The sequence below is a fragment of the Eleutherodactylus coqui genome, chromosome 2 (assembly GCF_035609145.1).
Source record: "Eleutherodactylus coqui strain aEleCoq1 chromosome 2, aEleCoq1.hap1, whole genome shotgun sequence".
Taxonomy (NCBI): Eukaryota; Metazoa; Chordata; class Amphibia; order Anura; family Eleutherodactylidae; genus Eleutherodactylus; species Eleutherodactylus coqui.
Window position 1 is genome coordinate 241632025 of NC_089838.1, and position 21704 is coordinate 241653728.

Consider the following 21704-nt stretch of genomic DNA (forward strand, 5'->3'; position numbering starts at 1 on the left):
CTTTTGCAATCTTCAGTCTTTAAAAAAAAACAACAAAAAAAAAAAAAAACTTATAGATTTCTAAATTAGTTGTATAGCGTATGGCAAGACTGGCTGGATCCGGATGATCATTTGCCATTTTGTGCAAGCCCCAGGGAGTCAGGTTTTTTTTTTGGAAAGGACTCCCTGGTCATCTGGTTTAATTATTAAAGTTGCTGGTGAGATCGTTTGTACTAAATGAAAGATCGGCAACATTGTGGCCAATCACTATCTTGTATGTATCTCTGACATTAAAAAGTGATGGCCTATCTTAGCAACATGAGATCTCTGTTGTCTACCAATATCTGGAAGCTACCAGACAACTAAAACCTAGATAATGGTAAACCACCATTGCTTCCCCTATTTTAGAATTCAATGGAGATTTAAAATTAAATAGGATGTTACATATAGAAGACTAACTCATACAAGTGATAGGTCCGGTATGTTCTTTGTGAAATTAGTGCAATAGAATCCTGGCTTATTGAACGGTAACCAAGGCAAATCAGAAGACTGGTATCATGCCACTCACATTGTGCCAGATGTAGTTGGTACTATAGGTATATCCTCTGCCTCGGTTGGGATGGACCAGGGAATTTGGAACTGTGGAGCAAGTTCCCTCATTATAATATTCCTAAAACAAAACATGTAAGAGCATGGCTAGCACAAGTCCAATTTCTTTCCTAAATAGACGCCAACTGCATATTATAGTGCAGCTGTAGAATGCATGCCAAAAGACAGATTTGTTGGAATGTCTGTATCTTAAACATAATTATATATCTTGATATACATTTACTTAAACTATATCATGTGATAGTAAATTAAAAATTATAGTACACAGCAATCACCATTGTAAAATACATACTCAGACTCACATACATCTGCGTTAAATTAGGCAAACTGGCATTCACATTGTAAAATGTACATTTCGTAAACAGGATAAAGACAAGAGCCAAGTTTTGCAGTAGAGGTGCAAGAGTGTTCTGCTTAGCAGTGTAAACACTGGAGACTATACAGAAGTAGCCAGTAATGTTTTTTCTCCTTCACTTCCATTACTCTTAGGGTTTGTTCACATCAGCATCGGAGGGGCCAATCCAATGCAAATTTCCACTAAAACAGGATGGAAATAGTGATGCATGCAGCGGTATTTTGTCCCACCAAATCCGGCAAAATGCAGGAAGGACGTCTGGAAGGCAAACGATCCCCATTATAATCAATGTGCTCCATTCAGTGCCATTTGGTTCAGTCATGACGGTTCCGTTCACCTTGGGGTTGCGGATTTCCTGCTCCCTGAACAGAGCAGGAAAATGTAAAACCCTAGCGCTGATGTGAACAGGCCCTTAGCCTTCTGTGTTCTAAAATACAGCAATTGTTTTATAAGAGGTTAAACTCAATATCAGCCTATATAGGAAGATAGGTAGAAACATACCCAAGTATTTTGGCACAGTCATCATAGTATTTCATGGAGTTCTTCACAAAACTGAAGCCATTGACATCACAAACAAAAGAGTGCCCGTTGGCTCTCAGCAAGTCAAAGCCGCAGACCGTTTGCTGAAAACATAAATAAATAACACATATATTACACAGTGCTTTATATCAGTGAATGGGTTCTGTCTCCCACTGGGGCTCATAATCTATAATCTAGATCCACTACATTATAGCATAATGTAAAAAAAAAAAAAAAACACAACTGGCTTAAAGGAGGCTAAAAAGACAGTCTCTTGACCATTGTCAGGTGAGTGGAGCCCTATAGTAACTTATGGTGATATGACAGCAACTTTTCTCAGTGTATATGCCAGACACAGACTCCAAATGTGATGTGAATATAGCCTAACAAGAGGGCATCCTCTATGTTCAGCGGAAAGAAGGCTTCATCACCAACACAGAAAGGGGTTCTTTACTGTAAGAGCAGCGAGACTGTGAAAGTCTCTGCCTGAAGACGTGGTGATGGCAAAATTGATAGAAGAGTTAAAGAGCACTATGATATTACAGGATATAGCAATTAGGTGACCAGTGGGGTTGTTGATCCAAGGATCTTCCAACTACCGGACTTGGAGAAGGTAAAAACTTTTCAAATGCTGATCCAGGGATTTTTCCAAGGAATTTTCCCCCAAAATGGGGTAAATTGGCTTCTGCCTCATTGGAGTTTTTTGCCTCCCCTGGACAAACAAAAGGGGGGGGGGGGTTACCTGGATGGACATTTGTCTTTTTTCAGCCTAGAATACTTATTCTGACGCCCTACGTCAAACATGACAAATTTAACCAGCAGTCATATGCATACCAATCCATGATTCAAAATTTGTATGAGGACTCCCAAATCAAACTCCTATCACTTCAATTACTGCTTCCCTTATCATTTTGCAGATATTCATTTGGGCTCCATCAGACATCAGGGTCATGTGCAACTACATACACAGCACCCGCATATCACATATACTTAATACAGTTCCTCCACTTCAAAGAGTAGATAATTTAGAGTTTTCATCTCGTAGTTCCCCTCTTTTAAATCATCACAACTGAAAAATATAACTGGAAGAATTGGACTAACCTTAAAGGCCAAGCAGACTTTACGAGCAACCAGCTTTTCCATGGCAGTCAACATAACCGGATAACGGATTTCCTTTCCCTCGCTGTCACGCTCGACTTTTCCATCCAAAGCGGGAGACTTGCGGGCCTCTGCATGGGCATAATCTGGACCAACTGTATATACCTAAATGCCGAGTAAAAATCGCTAATGTTAAATTGCTCCTCGCTATCAGAATAGTAGAAAGCACAGTAGATTAATTACTTTGTACCTTAACATCAGTACCATCCGTTGGCATGAATTCTTCATAAATATAGGATCCAGTTTTCCTAACACTGCTCTCTGGAGAATAAACACTGCTGCGACTGCCAATCTGGAACAAGAAAGAAAAAAGTTAAACCCATGAAAGAAAAAAGGTACTGGTGAAGCATGTCACCATATATCATTGAACAGTATAAAGGAATTGCAAAAATGTATGAAGAGTAGTGCAAAAAATACATAGTCTAAGCTATATAATATATATCACAGCATGTTAGTATATGCCATATAATATAAAAAAAGAGCCCGTCATCAGCTTTGAGCCTCGTACACTACGTTATGAGGCTCAAAGGAGAGGGGATGGGGAGACCAGGTAGCGGTGTTCCATACTAACCAGATGCCGTGTTCCTGCACTATGTCCAGGCAAAGATTGGTGCCTGCTCACACTGCGTGACTCTTCAGGCGGCTATGCACATACGCTCTCCCAACCATTTCTATGAGAGCGCGCACAGAGCTGTCTGAAAAGAGTCACATTGTGTGCGTGTGCCAACTTTGTGGGGACACGGCACAGAAAAGGGGCACCTGGTGAGTATGAAACACAGCTTGCCCCGACTCCCTATTCCCTCAACTTTGAGTCCCATACCATAGTTTATGAGGCCCAAAACTGATGACTGGTTACCTTTAAATACTTTTGTGTAAAGAACACAAAAAGTATTATAGGAGGGATACTTTTATTGGATAACTAGAAAAAGGATATTGGCAAACATTCGGAGCGCAGAGACCTCTTCATCATGCAGGTTCACAACTCAATGACGGAGAGAACAGCAGAACATTTTGAGATGTTGCATCAAGATAGCGGACGTCAGCACTAAGGTGGTTAGTGCTTGTGTAGAGCATTTAGACAGTAAGACTTATCGCTGGATTGCGGGCTTCTCGGGGGAGTATTTACATGGAACAAGAAGCCCACAATCCAGCAATAGTTTTTATGCTGACTGAAAGCCTAGTAAATTGAATAGTAAGCGTTTTTTTTTTTGCATGAAGGCTAGTTTCACACGGGGCAGATTTGCCGCGGAATTTCCCTGCGGCAAACCTGCCTGCAGCCACGAAGTTCTCGTCCAGACGGGGTGGCCAATGCATCTCGGCAAAGACGGGCGGAACTGGCGCTGCGGCACGGAATCAAAAGATGCAGCATGTCAATTCCCCCCCCCCCCTGCAGCCTTGCTCCTCTCTATGGGGAGAGAAAGCCACAGCGGAATGTCAGCTGACAAACGGCTTCAAGCCCCACAGCGCTTTTCCAGTGGAATTCCAGCGGCTTTTCGGTGCAGCCAAACCGCGGGAATTCCGCTGGAAACCTACCCCGTGTGAACCCAGCCTTATACACTGCACTATTATCACTCAAGTTCATTTGTTTAAAAGAATTTTGAGCAATATTCGTTACATGTAAATAGCCCGTTCGTCTGATTGCTGGAAGGAACTTGTTGAACAATTTGTGGAAAGCCAGTAGTTCATCTTTAGCAACTAAATTGTTAGCAGATCATTAAGGCAACAAAAGTGTGCTACAGGTTAAAAAACTGCTCCTCTAGTTTGGATGGAAGTTGGCAGAGAATTCTGTGGAGTCCTAAACATAGCTGAGGGTTTTACAATATTCTCTAACCAGCTAGAAATACTTTGTTAACCCCTTAAGGATGCACACATTTTGTTTTTTCCTCTCACTTACAAAAAAGTCCTAAATCTTTTAACTTTTGTATGAATGTTGCTATTTGAGAGCTTGTTATTTACAGGATGAGTTGTAATTCTCAATGGTACTATTTAATGTACCCTGTAATGTACTGAAAAACTTCTCTCCTGTCCTCACCTATGCACAGCTCGCATGCACTCTTTACCTTCTTGCTTAGCCTCAAACCCCCTCATGTCACTAACAAAAATAACAGTCTTCCTCATAAATCTACTAATCATCTGCTAACTCTCACTATTCTGCTGTTACTAGCTGCTGGGGATATCTCTCCCAATTCTGGCCCACCCTCCACTGCTCCCAGCTATCACCCCTTACCTGACTCACTAATAAAATCCCCAAACCAACTGCCCATGTATACCCTCCCCTGACTCGTTTAAATGTGCACTCTGGAACTGCCAGTCAGCATGTAACAAACTCCCCACCAACAATGACTTTTTTACTGCTAAATCCCTAAATCTGCTCGCTCTTACAGAAGCGTGGATATAGCAGTCTGACACGGCCTCCCCTGCTGCACTGTCTTACAATGGCCTGCAGTTCTCCCATACCCAGAGACCAGATGACAGGCGTGGCGGAGGAGTAGGTGCTCTTCTCTCCCCGAAATGTACCTACCAGGTCATCCCCCCTGAACCCTCACTCACTTTTCCATCATTTGAAGTATATATGCTACGGCTTTTCCACCCGCTGTCCATGCGAGTAGCAGTTATCTATCGCCCCCCAGGTGCTGCTCGCCTGTTTTTGGACCACTTTGCCGCCTGGCTCCCCCACTTCCTATCCTGTGAAATTCCAACCCTCGTCTTAGGTGACTTTAACATCCCCACTAATGACCCCAACTCCCCATCTGCCTCTAAGCTTCTTTCGCTCACCTCCTCCCTTGGTCTCTCTCAACTCACAGCCTCTCCCACTCACAGGGATGGCAATACTCTGGATCTTGTTTTCCTCCGTCTCTGCTCTGCTTCCAACTTCACTAACTCCCCTCTCCCACTCTCGGATCATAACCTCCTCTCTTTCTCTGTCACGCTCCCCAACATCTCTCCAGACCCACCTACCTACAGTAACCTAAAGGCCATTCACACCCAGAACTTTGCTGAATCCCTACAGTCCTCCCTTTCCCCCATCACTCTCCTCACCTGTCCCCACCTGGCTGCCGCTCACTACAACACCGCTCTCAAACATGTCCTGGATGAAGCGGCGCCCCCCCCAGGACCCGAGCCATCAGATGTAGACCACGGCAACCCTGGCTCACGCCTCAAACGCGCTTCATCCGGTGGTGCTCTAGAAGTGCTGAACGGCTGTGGAGGAAATCGCAAACGTCTGCAGACTTTCTCCACTACAAATTCATGCTCGGAACCTACAACCTCGCCCTCTACCACGCCAAACAAGTCTACTTCACCTCTCTAGTGTCCTCACTAACCCACAACCCTAAACGGCTCTTTTATACTTTTCACTCCCTTCTCAGCCCTAAACCGCAGCCCCCGGTGACGGATCTCAGTGCCAAAGAGCTGGCTGCTTACTTCAAAAAGAAAATTGATGACATCCGTCAGGAAATAACTTCCCAATCCCAGACTAGCCCTGACCCTAGTCTTGTCAGCACTGCATCTAGCTCCTGCTCACTGTCTGTACTCAGACCAGCGACAGAGGAAGAAGTCTCCAAATTGCTCTTCTCTGCTCGCCCCACCACCTGCGCTAGCGACCCCCTCCCCTCACATCTCCTCCGTTCCTTCTCCCCAGTGGTCATCTCCCATCTCACCACTATATTCAACCTCTCTCTGACCTCTGGCATCTTTTGCCTTTTCTTTCAAACACGCCATCATATCCCCACTGCTAAAGAAGCCGACTCTGGACACGACTGATGCTGCCAACTACCGACCCATCTCAAACCTCCCCTTCATCTCCAAACTACTAGAACGGCTGGTTTACTCCCACCTTGTAAGCTACCTATCAGAGCACTCTCTCCTAGATCCCCTACAGTCTGGCTTTCGACCTCAACACTCAACAGAAACTGCCCTTACTAGGGTATCCAATGACCTACTGACAGCCAAATCGAGGGGCGATTACTCCCTACTGATCCTCCTCGACCTCTCCACAGCATTTGACACTGTTGACGACAAACTCCTCAGTATGCTACGCTCCATTGGCCTAAAGGACACTGCCCTCTCCTGGTTCTCCTCCTACCTATCTGACCGCTCTTTCAGTGTCTCCTTTGCTGGCTCTACCTCCCCTCCTCTTCCCCTTGCTGTTGGGGTCCCCCAGGGCTCTGTCCTCGGCCCCCTTCTTTTCTCTATCTACACAGCCCCTATTGGACAAACCATCAGGAGATTTGGCCTCCAATACCACCTGTATGCTGATGACACCCAGCTATACACCTCTTCCCGTGACATCTCTGCACCTTTACTCCAAAACATCACTAACTGTCTGTCTGCTGTCTCTAACACCATGTCCTCTCTCTACCTAAAACTAAACCTCTCTAAAACTGACTTACTGGTATTTTCACCCTCCACTAACCGCCCTCATCCTGACATCTCCATCTCAGTGTGTGGTGCCACCATAACTCCTAGACAACACGCCCGCTGCCTTGGGGTCATATTCGACTATGATCTATCATTCATCCCCTACATCCAATCTCTTGCCCGAACATGTCAGGTGCACCTCAAGAACATCGCAAGAATCCGCTCTTTTCTCACTGTAGACACGTTAAAAATGCTTACTGTCGCCCTCATCCACTGCCGGCTCGATTATTGCAACTCGTTGCTGATCGGCCTCCCCTGCACCAGACTCTACCCTCTCCAATCCATCCCGAATGCGTCAGCCAGGCTCATCTTCCTGTCCAGACGCTACTCGGATGCCTCTGCCCTGGGCCAGTCACTGCACTGGCTGCCCGTTAAATACAGAATTTAATTTAAACTCGCTACCTTCAGCCACAAAGCCCTCCACAGTGCAGCGCCCCCCTATATCGCCTCCCTCATCTCAATACATCAACCAGCCCGGGCTCTCCGCTCTGCTAACGAAACCAGACTGAGCGCCCCTTTAATTCGAACTTCTCATTCCCGCCTTGAAGACTTCTCCAGAGCAGACCTGTCCTCTGGAACGCACTACCAAAGGCTACCCGAGCAATCCAGGACTCGCAGAACTTCAGGCGCGCTCTAAAAACGCACCTCTTCAGGAAGGCATACCGCATTCCCTAAATAAAGCCCTCTGTACTCAGCCTGATAACATGCTCCCTGACCTACTGACTGCAATCCCTGCTAGCCGTCATAAACCACCCCTGCAGTCATACCGATTCTGTCGTCACACGGCTAAATGTCTGACCATTGTCTATGTGTATAGCATCCCTCACTCTCCATCTCGCCATACCGTGCACATCTCCAGCCCCTTTACCTTCTGTATCACCCCATTACTTGTAGTATGTAAGTTCGTTGGAGCAGGACCCGCACCCCTAGTGTTTCCGTCAATTGATTACTATGTAACCGTGGTTCTGTAATGTTTGTACTTTTGTCTTTCTGTATCCCCCCGGTCTACGTAAGCGCTGCTGAATATGTTGGCGCTATACAAATAAAGATTATTATTTTTATTATTATTATTAAGTGCAGTGAAATGAAAAAAAACAAAAAGCAATTCCACAGCACTTAAGGTTCCCTACATTGTTCATTTAGTGTTCCTATCTTAGGGCACTTAAAACACGGGACGTCTTCTCAGGCGCAGACGCCCTACCAGTCATGCCAGCGATAATTATACATTATAATCATTCTTGTGCTTCTACAGAGGAGTCAGCATCGCTAGTGAATGGAGGTGGAGCAGAGTAGAGTTCATTCTGGTCCACCAGCCTCCATTTACGGTAAGCAGGCTGTCATTCATAAGTGAACAACTGCCTGTTAAACGGGCTGATCCGTCGTTCAGTGTAAAAGAATGCAGAAATCAAACTAATTCTCATTCGCGGTTCAGTCGGGGCGGGCATTTACACTGAATGATAATAGTTCAAATTCCTGCATCCAGCAGGAATCTAAACGATTTATTGGCCTGTGTAAAAGGGCCCTTATGTACATGATGTGCTTCACCAGCGTCTATTTGCAATAGAATACAAATTACAGTTGGGGAGGCACATCTCAGCACAAAAGCATCAACCTCTCACCCCTCCCAAAAGAAGAAAAAACCACAGCACCCAGTAAAATGTGCTCAGCATTACGGCTTCTCCGCGTGTGGCAGAAGACCTCTACACTACAATGCAGTATTGAGAAAACCCCATTCATAGAGAGCTACACAAATCTGACAGCATGCTATGGATTCCCTATGGCAATTGTATTCAAATGGGTGAAATCACTAACAAAAACTGCATGATTGAGGCCGCCTTCACACAGGCGCTAAAATGGAGCGAGATTTGTGCATTGCGAGATGCACAAATATGAACCCCATTCTTTAAATGGGGAGATACACATGTGTGACGTTTTCCTGGATGGCACCGCGATGCGATACAGCAAACAATCGCAGCATGTTCTATATTGTTGCGTGCTCTCTAATTGCAGCACACATCGTTTTCAATGGGGCAGCTGCAGCATCGTACAAGTGCTAGGTGTCCGTAATGCGATCCGTAATCTCCCCTTAAAAACAATGGGAGAAACTCAGCGATCCTCTGCCTCGGCTGAGAGCTGCGGCGGAGGATCCATTCTTCCCCGAAGTAATGCAAGGCTGTTTTGACATGAAAATGGGGATTTCACATGGATGGCGAGCACCACTATGGAGCTGTGATTCACTGCCCCATATCGTGCTCGCCAGTGTGAAGTGTTATGTAAAAAAAAAAACCTTATTTAATGCATAACAAAGAATTATACAATGTTCTAAGATACATTATGTTTCCAATCCATTATTTTCCAGATCTCTGCTTGCTGGCTTTGAATGGAAACATCAATGATTACATCTAGAGGCTAAAAGTCTGTCAACGTTATATTTAATTTACATAGATGCATGGCTAAATAAGTAAGAGAGCCCTGATGCTGTAACTGTGCGAGACGTGTATTTCCTGCACAGGTTTTCAGCTTCTGAATGTTTCAGTGCAATGACTACACAAAGTATATTATAAAGCTGCATAAGGGCCCATTTACATGCAACGATTATCGCTCAAAATTCGCTTAAAAGCCATTGTTTCACCGTTAATCATGTGTAAATGCTCCCATCTTTCACTCTTCAGCTGAATGATGATTTTAAGCTGAGCATAAAATCCATCGTTCAGCCGGAGAGAAGATAACACAGACAACATGCTGTGTTTGCTGTCCATAGTGCTGTATTCTCCACGGAAGTGCTGATTACATTGTATTCAGCAGAAAGCCTGCAGCAAAACAAAGGAGCTGAATGCAGAGAACAGACCACCTGCTGCTCTCTACATACAAGTCCTGGAGGTTAATTTACATGCAAATGAAGGTGATAAGCTGCTAATGGACATTAGTGTCCTTTAGACATTTATGCAAACCCATGTTTAAAACCTATCTTTTGAACGATTATCTTTGCGTGTAAATAGGCCTTAAGTTTTGAATTATCAATGAATACATCTTATTTACACAAAAGCAAACTCTTCCACAGAAAATCTGAAACATGTGTGGTTTTATAGTTCATTGACAATAGTATATGTTATTTAATACATTTTTCATTGAGCCTATATGAGTCAGCTGCTAATGGATGTGGCCTTGCACACAAAAAGTGTAACATGATACTGTTAGATGCTATAACAAAGAGTGGAAAGTCTTGATGGTGCAGGTGAATATTGAGGATATATAGTAGTGGAAGCTGAATATGTTCAAGTATCTAGCAGCATATAATAACAATGAGATAAATCATCATCTAAGGCCATAGTCTCTGCAACTTTTACACTTCTAAAGTCCATACCTTCCTGAAGAGCCTCTGGCTGCCACCCCCTGCTGATGTTGGGTAATAGATATATACATTGTGATCTTCAGCGCTAACTGGCTTCTCTACGAAGGGTTTAGGGAAGATCTCTCCATTAACTTCTACCTGGTCTTCACCTTCCACCAGGTTACACTCTGTGGATAAAGCCTAAAATTAACATTCATTTCTTCAAAGACACAATAGAGGGGAAATATCAATACAACTTAATCAGTGCACAAGTCACTTCTCCAGAGCAGCATGCGCTAGAATCAAACAGAACGCACACTTTGCTGATGAATGGGAGTTTCACCCAGCGGAATAAAAATGTTCGAAAAACTTGGATGAATGCGTTCTAAGAAGTGCAACTTTGAAGATGCTGACATTTCTAATACTTTTAAAGTGTCTGAAAAGGAGGTGCGGGAGCTTTATAATATGCCGTTCACAGGACACTCAGCCTTAAATCTGTTGAAACACAGATGGAGCAGTGTCAAACTAAATGTTCAGGCGCTACATCTATAGTGCAGACCGCGCTACGCTAAGTGTATAAGGAATAGCAGCGGTGCCACGCAGTTAGCGTAGCCGCACTGAGGCCCAGCTCGTCTCATCAAGAGACTAGTGTGCTGCTAGATGCATTAGCACTACAGTAGATCTATAAATCTGTAATTCTAAGGATTAAAATAGATTTTTTTAAAATGCAGCCTGACAGAAAATAACAAGTACAAATGGAAAGGTTTTAGAAATCAACATAAAATTAAAGTGGTTCTCCTGTTGGAAACTATTCATGGCCAATCCTTACAATAGGTCATCATAGTAGATCTGTGAGGGTCTACCACCAAGGAACTATGCTGATCAGCGGTTTGCTGCATAAATGCATTCATGCACTGAGCTTATGTGTGCAGGAAGCAGACAGCACCGTTCCCACTACAGTGGCCAGACATGGTAATACAGGCAAAGTTCCCACCAATGTCAGCGCTCGTGCAGTCATTTAAACGACAGTCATCCCTTGTAAAAGGAACATTACATCACAGGAAGGATTACACTGAAAAGTAACAGCTATATGTAGATAACACAGGATCCACCATTCACAATAGGTGATCAGGTGTGACTATCTATTCCCCCTCCCAGCAAAACGACCTCTACACAAGCATGTCTAAAACAGTCTCCCATACAAGTCAATAGGCCCCCTTCTGTCCATTGTGTGAACGAGACTGGTTTAAAAGTAGACCTTCTAAATTTTCTAAATGCAGATCAAGAAAGATGGCTGCCCTGATACTTATGTACACACAATAGAAAAAAAAAATTGAAAAACGTAGTATATTACTCTATTTGGTTTTAACCCATTAAGGACCAAGCGCTGTAAATTTATGGCGCTTGGTCCTGTGCTTTAACCCTTTCCAATCCACTGTCTGACCTCTGAAGACATTATGATTTAAGGCTGTAGAGCTCCAATGTTGGAAGACGGCCATCAGGGTTCTCTTACTGTATATTGCCAGCCTCTCTGCTGTCGGAGCCTATCCAATGTGTCACCTCACGCAGTACTGGCTTTAGCCAGCATATAGCGCCATTGTATAACGGCAGAAAAAGAGTAAGCCCCCCTAGGAAAACCAGGATACAGATTGGATTGGAAAAGGTTAATCCTGGCCGATCGTGAAAATGCGGTGCAGGATTAAAGCCTCTGCTTCTGCAACCAAGCAAAAACAGGATGGGTTGTCAATAGAGATAAGCGAGCGTACTCGGTTCGGGTGTTTTTGGACTCGAGCACCGCTTTTTCCGAGTAACTGACTACTCGGACGAAAAGATTCGGGGGCGGTGTGGTGGAGTGGGGGGTAGCAGTGGGGAACAGGGGGGGGAGCTCTCCCCCCCCACTTCCCTCTGCAACCCCCCGTCCACCCCGAATCTTTTCGTCAGAGTGGTCAGTTACTCGGAAAAAGCGGTGCTCGAGTCCAAAAACACCCGAACCGAGTACGTTCGCTCATCTCCAGTTGTCAACTGTTCCACTTCTGCCTTCTCCTAGCACATAGTACTCAACACGTGCTATGTACAAAGAAGTGAAAGTGGAAGTATAACATCCACTACGCAAGCCAGCGGTCACGTGACCGCTGGGATCCCCTGGCACAGCAGAGCTACAGGGTCCCAGCAGACCCTGATCAGCTCTGCCACTGACTATTGTCACTACGGGGGATGTTTTTCCCTGTAACTGGGGCTCCTATGGATGCCCCAGCTACAGTGGAAAAGTGTCAAATAAAAAACAAAACAAAAAGACGTGAATGGGGGACATAGATGATAAAAAAAAAATAATTACATACAAGAGTAAAACAAAATTACATAATAAAAGAAAAATATATACATAAAAAAGTAAATAACCCAAAGCAGAAGCTAAGCAAAACCATCGCCGTATGCACCCTGTAATCCAAAACCATACATATTATATATCAAAACATCCGAAAGAAAATGAGGAACCCGTTCCCATAATTTATTTTAGCGCACATATATTAAAAAAAAACAAAAAACTATAAATGTTAAAAAAACAAAAAACGTTTTAGCCCTTTACCACAAGTAAAACTTTAAAAAAGGTCAGTGAAAAACATATAAAAAAAAACAAAAAAAAAAGCCCTATATGTCACGAAAAAAAAAACAGCAAAAAGTATTTTGGTAGCTGAAGGAAAAAACATAGGGCAGTAAAGCCACCACATGGGTAAAATCCCTAAAAAGTGTCTGGTCCTAAGGGCTTATTTACACGACCGTATATCGATTTGCTTTTCACGCCAAGCCGATATACGGTGTCCTTGTCTGCAGGGGGGGGTGGGGGATGGGAGGATGGAAGAGCCAGGAGCAGGAACTGAGCTCCCGCCCCTTGCCACTATTTGCAATAGGAGGGGGCGGAGCTTAGCTCCACCCCCATCTCACCCCCTTCTATTGCAAATAGTGGCAAGGGGCGGAGAGGGGGCGGGAGCTCAGTTCCTGCTCCTGGCTTTTCCATCCTCCCCCCCTACCCCCTGCAGACAAGGACACCGTATATCGGCTCGGCGTGAAAACCGAGCCGATATACGGTCGTCTAAATAAGCACTTAAGGTACAAAACAGCCTGGTTCGTAAGGGGTTAATTAATAAAATAAAAATTGGCAAAGACGACCCTTAAAGATAAGGGATACATCTATCAATGATGCCCAAGTCTGCATAAGAGAAACAAGAAGCAATCATACTGCCTACAGTAACAAGTCTACTCCAGATTATACTAATTATTTCCTGCAGGTACATGTGGCAGCCACCATACATATGATGTAAAATACACCCTCACCATCTGGCTTGTCAGGATCTCTGTTAAGTATGGCATAACGAGGAAGATCTATTCCCTCTTGTTGCAAGATGCGATATACTTCCCTCCTACAGAAAAAAAAAAAGACAAAATTAGTATAACAACATACCACACAGAAATTAAAGTGACCCTCCAGGCCTGGATAAATAAAGATGGCTGAGAACTGCTGATTGGCAGGGCTTCCAGGCTACAGACCTCTACTCATCTACTACTGAAGACCCATCCTGATGATAAGCCATAACTAGTTTAGAACTGGACAACCCCTTTACTTCAGATACATTTTTAACATGTCCAGTGGGACCCTCGCTGATTCCTAGAATGAGGGGGCTCTCAGCAGCAGGACCCCAATGATCCATACTTTTGACAAGTCTCTATGACATTTTAAAAAGTTAGCTGAAAGGGCAGCTACTCTTCTAAACAAAAATAGAGATTGGGATCTTAAAGTAGGACCTGAGTTTTCAAAAACTTCTCAAGAGCAGCCCAGATCTTCACTGGCCACTGCTTTATTGGAAGTTTGCAACAATTTTTGAACTCTATCAATTCAGTTTCCTATGGAGATTTTCCTTTTTTAATGCTGCCCTGTTTGCAATCCACTTACTGATGAGTCTGATGGTGGCTCCTAAACCAGCCATTCTGCCAGTATTGTACTATTTGGAACTTCCTTCCCCACACTTCGCATATTGCCTTGCATAGCCCTGCTCTGATCAGTTGCGAGGCAGCATCTGAATGCCTGTCCCTCTGTTCCATGTAGTAACTAACAGTGTCCCCATGTCCCTGTTACTAGAGAAGCCACATGCCCAACAACAGGCACTATACTGCACAGATGCTGAAAGGGAGACCCCTAGTAGCTGGCACCTGAACCTTGATTTTCAGTAGTAATATTTTTCCAGCCAGAGCTGTGCGGGGTTTGGGGGGTTTTTTTTGCGAGAAAAGTTGTAGTTTTTATTGGTATCATTTTGAGGTACATGTGGCTTTCAGAATGCTTTTTGCAGTATATCCAAAAGGTGCACGAAAATGTTGTTGTAACAAATACAAACATTAAATAGCCAACCAAGGATATGACCAAAGTATGCATGCATAGGCGCCTCTCAAAAATACGTAAATGCCAACCAACCTATATATATTTGCGCAATGGTGCAATGATTTAATAAAAATTAAAAGATCAGATTTAAGGCCCATTTAGACAACGATTATCACTCAAAATTCGCTCAAAAGCCATCCTTTTAGTAATAATCGTTGCGTGTAACTGCACTGACATCGTGCAGCTTTCGTTAAGCCGTCGCTCATCGTTGTCTTTTAGCATGCTGAAAGACAACAATAAGCCTTATCAGGGATTTACAGCAGGATACAGCTGATACTATAATTTCAGCTGTATTCCGCTCCCTGATGACAGGCTGGGTATAAAGAACAGAGCGGTCCAGCTGTGTTCTCCATACTCCGCTAGGAGCACTCAGCTGTATAACAGCTGGGCGCTCCGTGCAGAGAACAGCTGGATGCAGAAGACAAGCGGGGACACCCCGGTATGGCAGCCGGGCGCTTCCAGCGGGGAACAACTGGGTGCATAGAACAAGCGCCCCCCGCTTGTCTTCTGCATCCTTTGAAGCGCAAGGTGATAGCTCAACGTTTGAACGATCATCTTGCGATGTAAATGACACAACGATTATCGCTCAAAGGTCGCTCAAAAAACACCTTTTGAGCGATAATCGTTGTGTCTAAATGGGCCTTTATAATTCAAACTTTTAGGAAACCTTGTATGCAACTTCACAATACAAAAAGCTTATGAAACCAATTTCTTCCCTGAACAGGACGAAGGGCTTTCTACATACCAATAACTTTGAGGGAGAGAAATCTGCAACTGCCCGACATTTTCTTGAAGTCCATGCTGATCTTTTGTTTTTTTTAATTCATTATATATATTACACACACAGTTTACATATTTTGGGGAGGTACCTATAAGTGCATATTCATGCCATATCCTTGTTTGGCTCTTCAATGTTTGTATTGGTTACAACACTGTAGGCTAGAACTACAGCTCTGTGGTAGCGAAAACGTGTAAGCCAAATTTTTTTCATACATGCGCACATTGGAATTTTAATGTAGCTTTTAATAAAAGTACTCATTTTTAAATGTTTGGATTGGTGCTGGATTCCATTTGTTATACTTCATTTTACAATGCCTATGACATCAGCCTATTAGGCTCTGCCAGAAGCAAGGTCTAATAGGCTGAGTTACATGGCAGACATGGAGGCCTTTGTCAAGCTTCTGGCTTCCATGGGAACCCATTGGTACCTTGCAATAGCATTGCGGTGTGCCAACGGGAGGCAGAAGGAGCTCCTCCCCCCCTCCCCCATCATCTGCGCACATGCTTTACTTGCTATTGATTGTGGCCCATAGGGTGTTAACCCTTTCCAATCCAATTTGTATCCTGGTTTTCTTAGGGAGCTTACTCTTTCTGCCATTATACAACGGCGCTATATGCTGGCTAAAGCCAATACTACATGAGGGGACACATTTGATAGGTTCCGACAGCAGAGAGGCTGGCAATATACAGTAAGAGAACCCCGACGGATGTCTTCCAACATTGGAGCTGTACAGCCTTAAATCATAATGTCTTCAGACATCAGACAGTGGATTGGAAAGGGTTAAACTGCCTGGATCTGAGGTTTCTCCGTTTCTGTCAGTTACCAGCTAAGCCACCACCTAAAAAAGATGTATGCACAAGTGCACAAGTTTAAATCCCACCGTAAAAATGTATATTGGCTGTCAATAAGGGGTTAGGCTCTGAATTTGAGCAGCTTTCTGTTTATTTCTGGCATTTGTGTATCAGCAAATAATGTGGTTGACAATGACCAGGTTATTCTTTCTGGCACAAATGCTAGAATGAATGGAAAGCTCAAAACCGAGAGCTTGTTGGTTTCCGTTTGAGCAATAGAAGCCTATGGCTCCTTCCTAGCGTTCCATCTGAATCCCATTTTCAGGGATTCAGGCGTAACCCCAAATGTAACCTCAGGATGTAGTAAATATTAAATGTTAACGGCCCCTAGTCTTGTTGGGTTGAGACGGCCAAGCTCCTTTTTATGTGCTGTTTCATCAATCCAAACTAACAACATCTTCTCACATATCTGATAAGAAGATGTTTGAAAAGTGTCTGCAAAGCAATAGCAGAAAACAATGAGATTGACATATAATTGACAGATTATATACAGGTGACAATCTACCTGTCCTGGATGAAATACTGCATATCCAAGTCATTGATCAAGAATGGATTGCGGAGTTTTGAGTAAGCGACAGCTTTATCCAGTGGGAATCCTAAGAAAAATAGAGGGACATTGCTGGTTATATATTGCTGCATACTAAAAGCACAACTTATTTGCCAGGACAAAACAAAATATTACATTTCTCAGTAGTCAAATGTGGCCGTTTTATTTAACATTCGTTTGAACTATGGCTCAGCCACATCTACCGGAACTTATATACATGTATGAACAAAGAATGAGCCCAGATATTCATATGTACACAACCTTCAGGTATATATCTGCTTTATGGATGCAACCACTCCAGATGCAGCTGACTGGTCATTTCTCAGTTATCAAACTGAGTCACATTCTTCATTGAAGAGGTTGTCCAGTGGGGAAATAACCTGCAAAAGTGGAGTTCAGTACAACGCCAAACTAACGTATACTCCCCTTACTGATGTCCTGGAAGCTCTGGTCCTCTAACTGCTTCCAAGTAGCATAGTCACGTACTGTTTAAGCACATGTCTACTGTGGCCAATTATTGCAGTACTGAGGCCAGTGATTGGTTGCAGCAGTCGTGCACTTAGACGTCACATGACCATGCTACCCCAAATCAGACAGCGGCCAGAGGGGAGGGGAGCAGCAGGAAACCGCAGCGCTCTAGACACCAATAAAGTGAGAGCAAGTTTGTTGCTATAATGCAGTCCACTCTTTTACAGGCTTTCTTTCCCACCTAGATGCCCTTTTTCACAAAGCGATTGTCATCTAGAACCAAACCATTATGACCCCATGTCAAGGACTAAAATGATCAACAATATAATTAATGGTTGAATTACATTAACTAAAATCGACTGTTCTTACATTAAAATTTAAATGATCTCCCATACAAACCCGTTGTTGATGGATCGGACAATATATCAGTACTTGGGTTGATGACTTTGAACCCCTTTAATTTAGGAGGCTGACGGCAGAAAGAGTCCACCTGCTCCATCTAGTCCGCCCTTATATTTCCTTTTTTTCTATTTCTCCTAACATAGATCTAGCCTGGTTTAGACAACGATTATTGCTCAAAAAAATCTTTTGAGCGATATTTGAGCAATAATCGTTGTGTTCTTTAACAGCGCAAGGTGATCGTTCAAACGTTGAGCGATCACCTTGCGCTCCAAGCAGAGAATGCAGAAGACAAGCGGGGTGTCCCCGCTTGTCTTCTGCATTCAGCTGTTCCCCGCTCCGAGTGCCCGGCTGTTATACAGCCGAGCGCTCCGTGCGGAGGATGCAGAAGACAAGCGGGGTGTCCCCATTTGTCTTCTGCATCCAGGTGTTTTCTGCACGGAGCGCCTGGCTGTTATACAGCTGAACGCTCCGAGCTGGGTATGGAGAACACAGCTGGACTGCTCTGTTCTTCATACTCAGCCTGACAGTTGAAACAATAGTATCAGCTGTATCCTGCTGTGAACTCCTGATAACTGATCGTTGATCTTTCAGCATGCTGAAAGATCAGCGACAGCTTAACGAAAACTGCACGATGTCAGTGCAGTTAGACACAACGATTATCGCTCAAAAGATGGCTTTGGGCGATTCTTGAGCGAAAATCGGTGTGTCTAAAAGGGCCTTTACATTCACTTACTGCTGATTTTCCAACCACGTCTGCTGGAAGCTTGTTCCAGGCATCTACTACTCTTTCAGTAAAACAAATTACATCCAGATCTTTTGTCACTATTCTGCTAATTCTATGCCACTTCCTAAAAATTTTGCCAGGCCAGCCAGTAACATTCTCTAGTGCAGGTTGGCACACAAACAGAATACCAGTGGCTTTTCAGAGTTCACAGGTCGTTACTAGATACCCCTTATTAGATGTACAACCGTCCAATTTAACTGATTAGCAGACAGGATGCATTTAATTATTAAAAAAGGATTTTGCTTTGACGCCAAACTAAATAGAGCAGCACAAGCTGTCGCGGGCGGTGACACCACAGCATTCAGGGCCACCCAGGGTAGACATTACCTTTGGAGTGGAAAGAGATGAGGCAGTCACAAATGGGCCAGTTCTCCACAGACTCATTTAGGATAATGTCTTCGGACATGATAACCACAGTGATGTAGTCAAACTTGCACAGGCGCTCCAAAATTTGCGTCATGGGCTTTGACTTGGACTTTTTGGTCATGGCACAAATTCCCACCACAATTTGACGCTCCGGAGGCTGCGTTTTATGGGACATATAAAGTCATTAATGTAGCATTGTATGCAACTAGTAGACTGAAGCAATACCAGCATTACATGATCAGGAAAAAGCTTCAAGGGGAGTTCCAGTTACACAAAGTTGCTGTCAAATGAATGCTAATCAGATGTTAATAAGGTTTGGGCTTTGGATTGTGTGTCTGTAGCTCTATAAACCATCACTTTCTCCTGGCACTTCAGAAGTGGTTATTCACCGGTTGCCCCTGGATACGTCCTGTAGGCATCCCAACTCTACTGGTCGGGCTTGCTCTGTAGAAACAACAAAGGACGGCTTCTCTTCTATTCAGGTCTCGGGAGTAGATTGCGGACCGCTGCTTGGTGGGCATGTACACAGGAAGGAAGTACAGAGTGGGCAATTGTGCAAGATGTAGTTTAAAGCTGCAAGTCAGAAGGGATGTGGTGTCATCTTGGAAGACAGTAATGTGAGGAAACATCAGGAAGGGAAGACAGGATAAGAAGGTAATGGCTGTGTGATTTATATCCATAACCAGCTGGCGCATGAACATCTTTCATTGACGGAATTTTGGAAAATTTGCTTCGCAACTGGAACACCCCTTTGACTTATATTCCTTGCATGAAAAAGACCATTGCTTATTTAAAAGGAACCTTTTACCAAGTTCATGCGGACTGAACCACGGGCAGCGTGAACCCAGGAGAGATATGCACTATGCCCCAAACACTGCGGCGTTTCAGAACACACACTATGAAGTTTGACTTGGAACAAAGCTCTTGAGTCAACGAGGAGGGTCATGTCAGTCTTTTGCCGGCACAAGTAGAAAGAGGACGGCATGGCCCGCCTCTGACTCAAGAGCTCCGGTCTGAGTCTATCTTTAAAGTGCGGCTATTCTGAAGTACCGCAGTGTTTTATAACAACATTTACATCGGGGCACAGTGCATACCGGTCCTAGGTTCACGCTGGAGGGTCTGACTCAATCTATGCACCGGCCTATTTTGTGGTACTGTGCCTTATATTAATATATTAGCATTAAGTGATATTATAAAGCTTTGTCTTCTATTTCCATTGATTCACAAGTTCCTCAAAATTACCGGATTGATATATGTCTTCTGCATACAAGCGGTTGTCATCAATGTGCGATACCGATCTAGCAAATGTTAACCTGACAATGTAATACCGGTACGTTATGCCAACCTAAATACAATATAACACAATGCAGTATATTGAGGTAACAAGATGTGCCAGTCATGTTAACAATTACTAAATCCATATGTTTACTTTGTAACAATAAGTTGGCCAAAAAGATATAAGGAAGTATTGTTATATGTTAACAAACTGGACCTTTATGGATGTAGCAATACCAAGTTTTAGATTTAGTTTATATCTTTGTGATACAATGACTGAGAAAAGTTTTTTTTTTTAATCTTAAAATTATTTTTAATGATCATTCTGATAATTATATTTTTGGGTGTTCTATCTGACCAGACCATAGATACCGAAAAAAACCCAACTGCTATGAGCGTAAAGTGAACCTGTCACATCCCCGCGGCACTATAAACTATGTTATGGGGACGCGACAGGGAGAAGGGTAATATATCTTTTATACTCATCCGCTCCTGTGATCCAGTGGTTGTGCCCTTCTGAAGTCGGTGTGCAGCACGAAAATCTGACTTTTTTCAGAGTCCCGTGCATGTGCCCTCCCATAGACTTGTACAGGAGAGCGCGTGCACAAGACTCTAAAAAGAGTTAGATTTTCATGCCATGCACCGGCCTAAGAGGGAACACCGCTGGACTGCGGGAGTGGGAAAGTATAATAAAAACCCCTCAGCCGACTCCCTGTCACCTCCCTAACAGCACCATCACAAAGCATCTTTCTTATAAGTCTGTGGTGCTCTTCCTCTGTTACTCCTAAACATTAATGAAAGCCTGTACAGTACATGTTACTAGATGGGGATGTCCCTGGACAGTCTGACACTATCCAGTCACTGCTGACAGTATCCGACTATGTAGAGACACACCTCTTTGACAAGGGGAATAGTAACATGCAGTTGTCAATTTACTCAGAAATATTCAGGAAGAATAGTGGAGGGACAACACAGGACAGAATTTATATTATATATATATATATATATATATATATATATATATATATATATATATGATCCATAATTGAACAGACACATCAGAGGTGTTGGCAAGGCCTAGGTTCTGTTCGCATTGACGTTAGGTTCCACCGAATTCCGTTTTGATGGGCAGAATATTGTAGTCTGCTGCACCATTCATCAAAGTAATAAAAATAAGTAATAGATTTGTGATAGGCCAATTACAGATCAATGGGATCCAATAGGACCTGTTGCAATGGTTTGTAATACAGATTGAAATGGATCCATGATATAATACTGTAACGGGAGTACAGAACCCATGGTGCAACTCAACGGAGCCCTCCATGCACTTATCCTGCCGCTCTACACATAAGCATCCCTTCCATAGCTCCGTACAGCTCCGGCTAGTTACATGACATGCTGACATTACCTGAAGCGGGAAACGGCCTTTAT

General features: G+C 43.7%; 1 protein-coding gene across 13 annotated transcripts in view; it reads right to left on the bottom strand.

The window, feature by feature from the left end:
• Window positions 1–21704, bottom strand: part of PPIP5K1 (diphosphoinositol pentakisphosphate kinase 1) — a 156778-nt gene that overhangs the window by 109271 nt on the left and 25803 nt on the right. For all 13 annotated transcript variants that reach the window (XM_066592720.1, XM_066592718.1, XM_066592715.1 and 10 more), the window contains exons 3-10: window positions 18960–19155; window positions 16937–17027; window positions 13701–13786; window positions 10404–10558; window positions 2811–2912; window positions 2564–2725; window positions 1445–1566; window positions 548–649 (exon numbers count right to left, since the gene is read on the bottom strand). In XM_066592720.1, coding sequence (XP_066448817.1) covers window positions 548–649; window positions 1445–1566; window positions 2564–2725; window positions 2811–2912; window positions 10404–10558; window positions 13701–13786; window positions 16937–17027; window positions 18960–19155 — 1016 coding nt within the window. The remainder of the gene's footprint in view (window positions 1–547; window positions 650–1444; window positions 1567–2563; window positions 2726–2810; window positions 2913–10403; window positions 10559–13700; window positions 13787–16936; window positions 17028–18959; window positions 19156–21704) is intronic.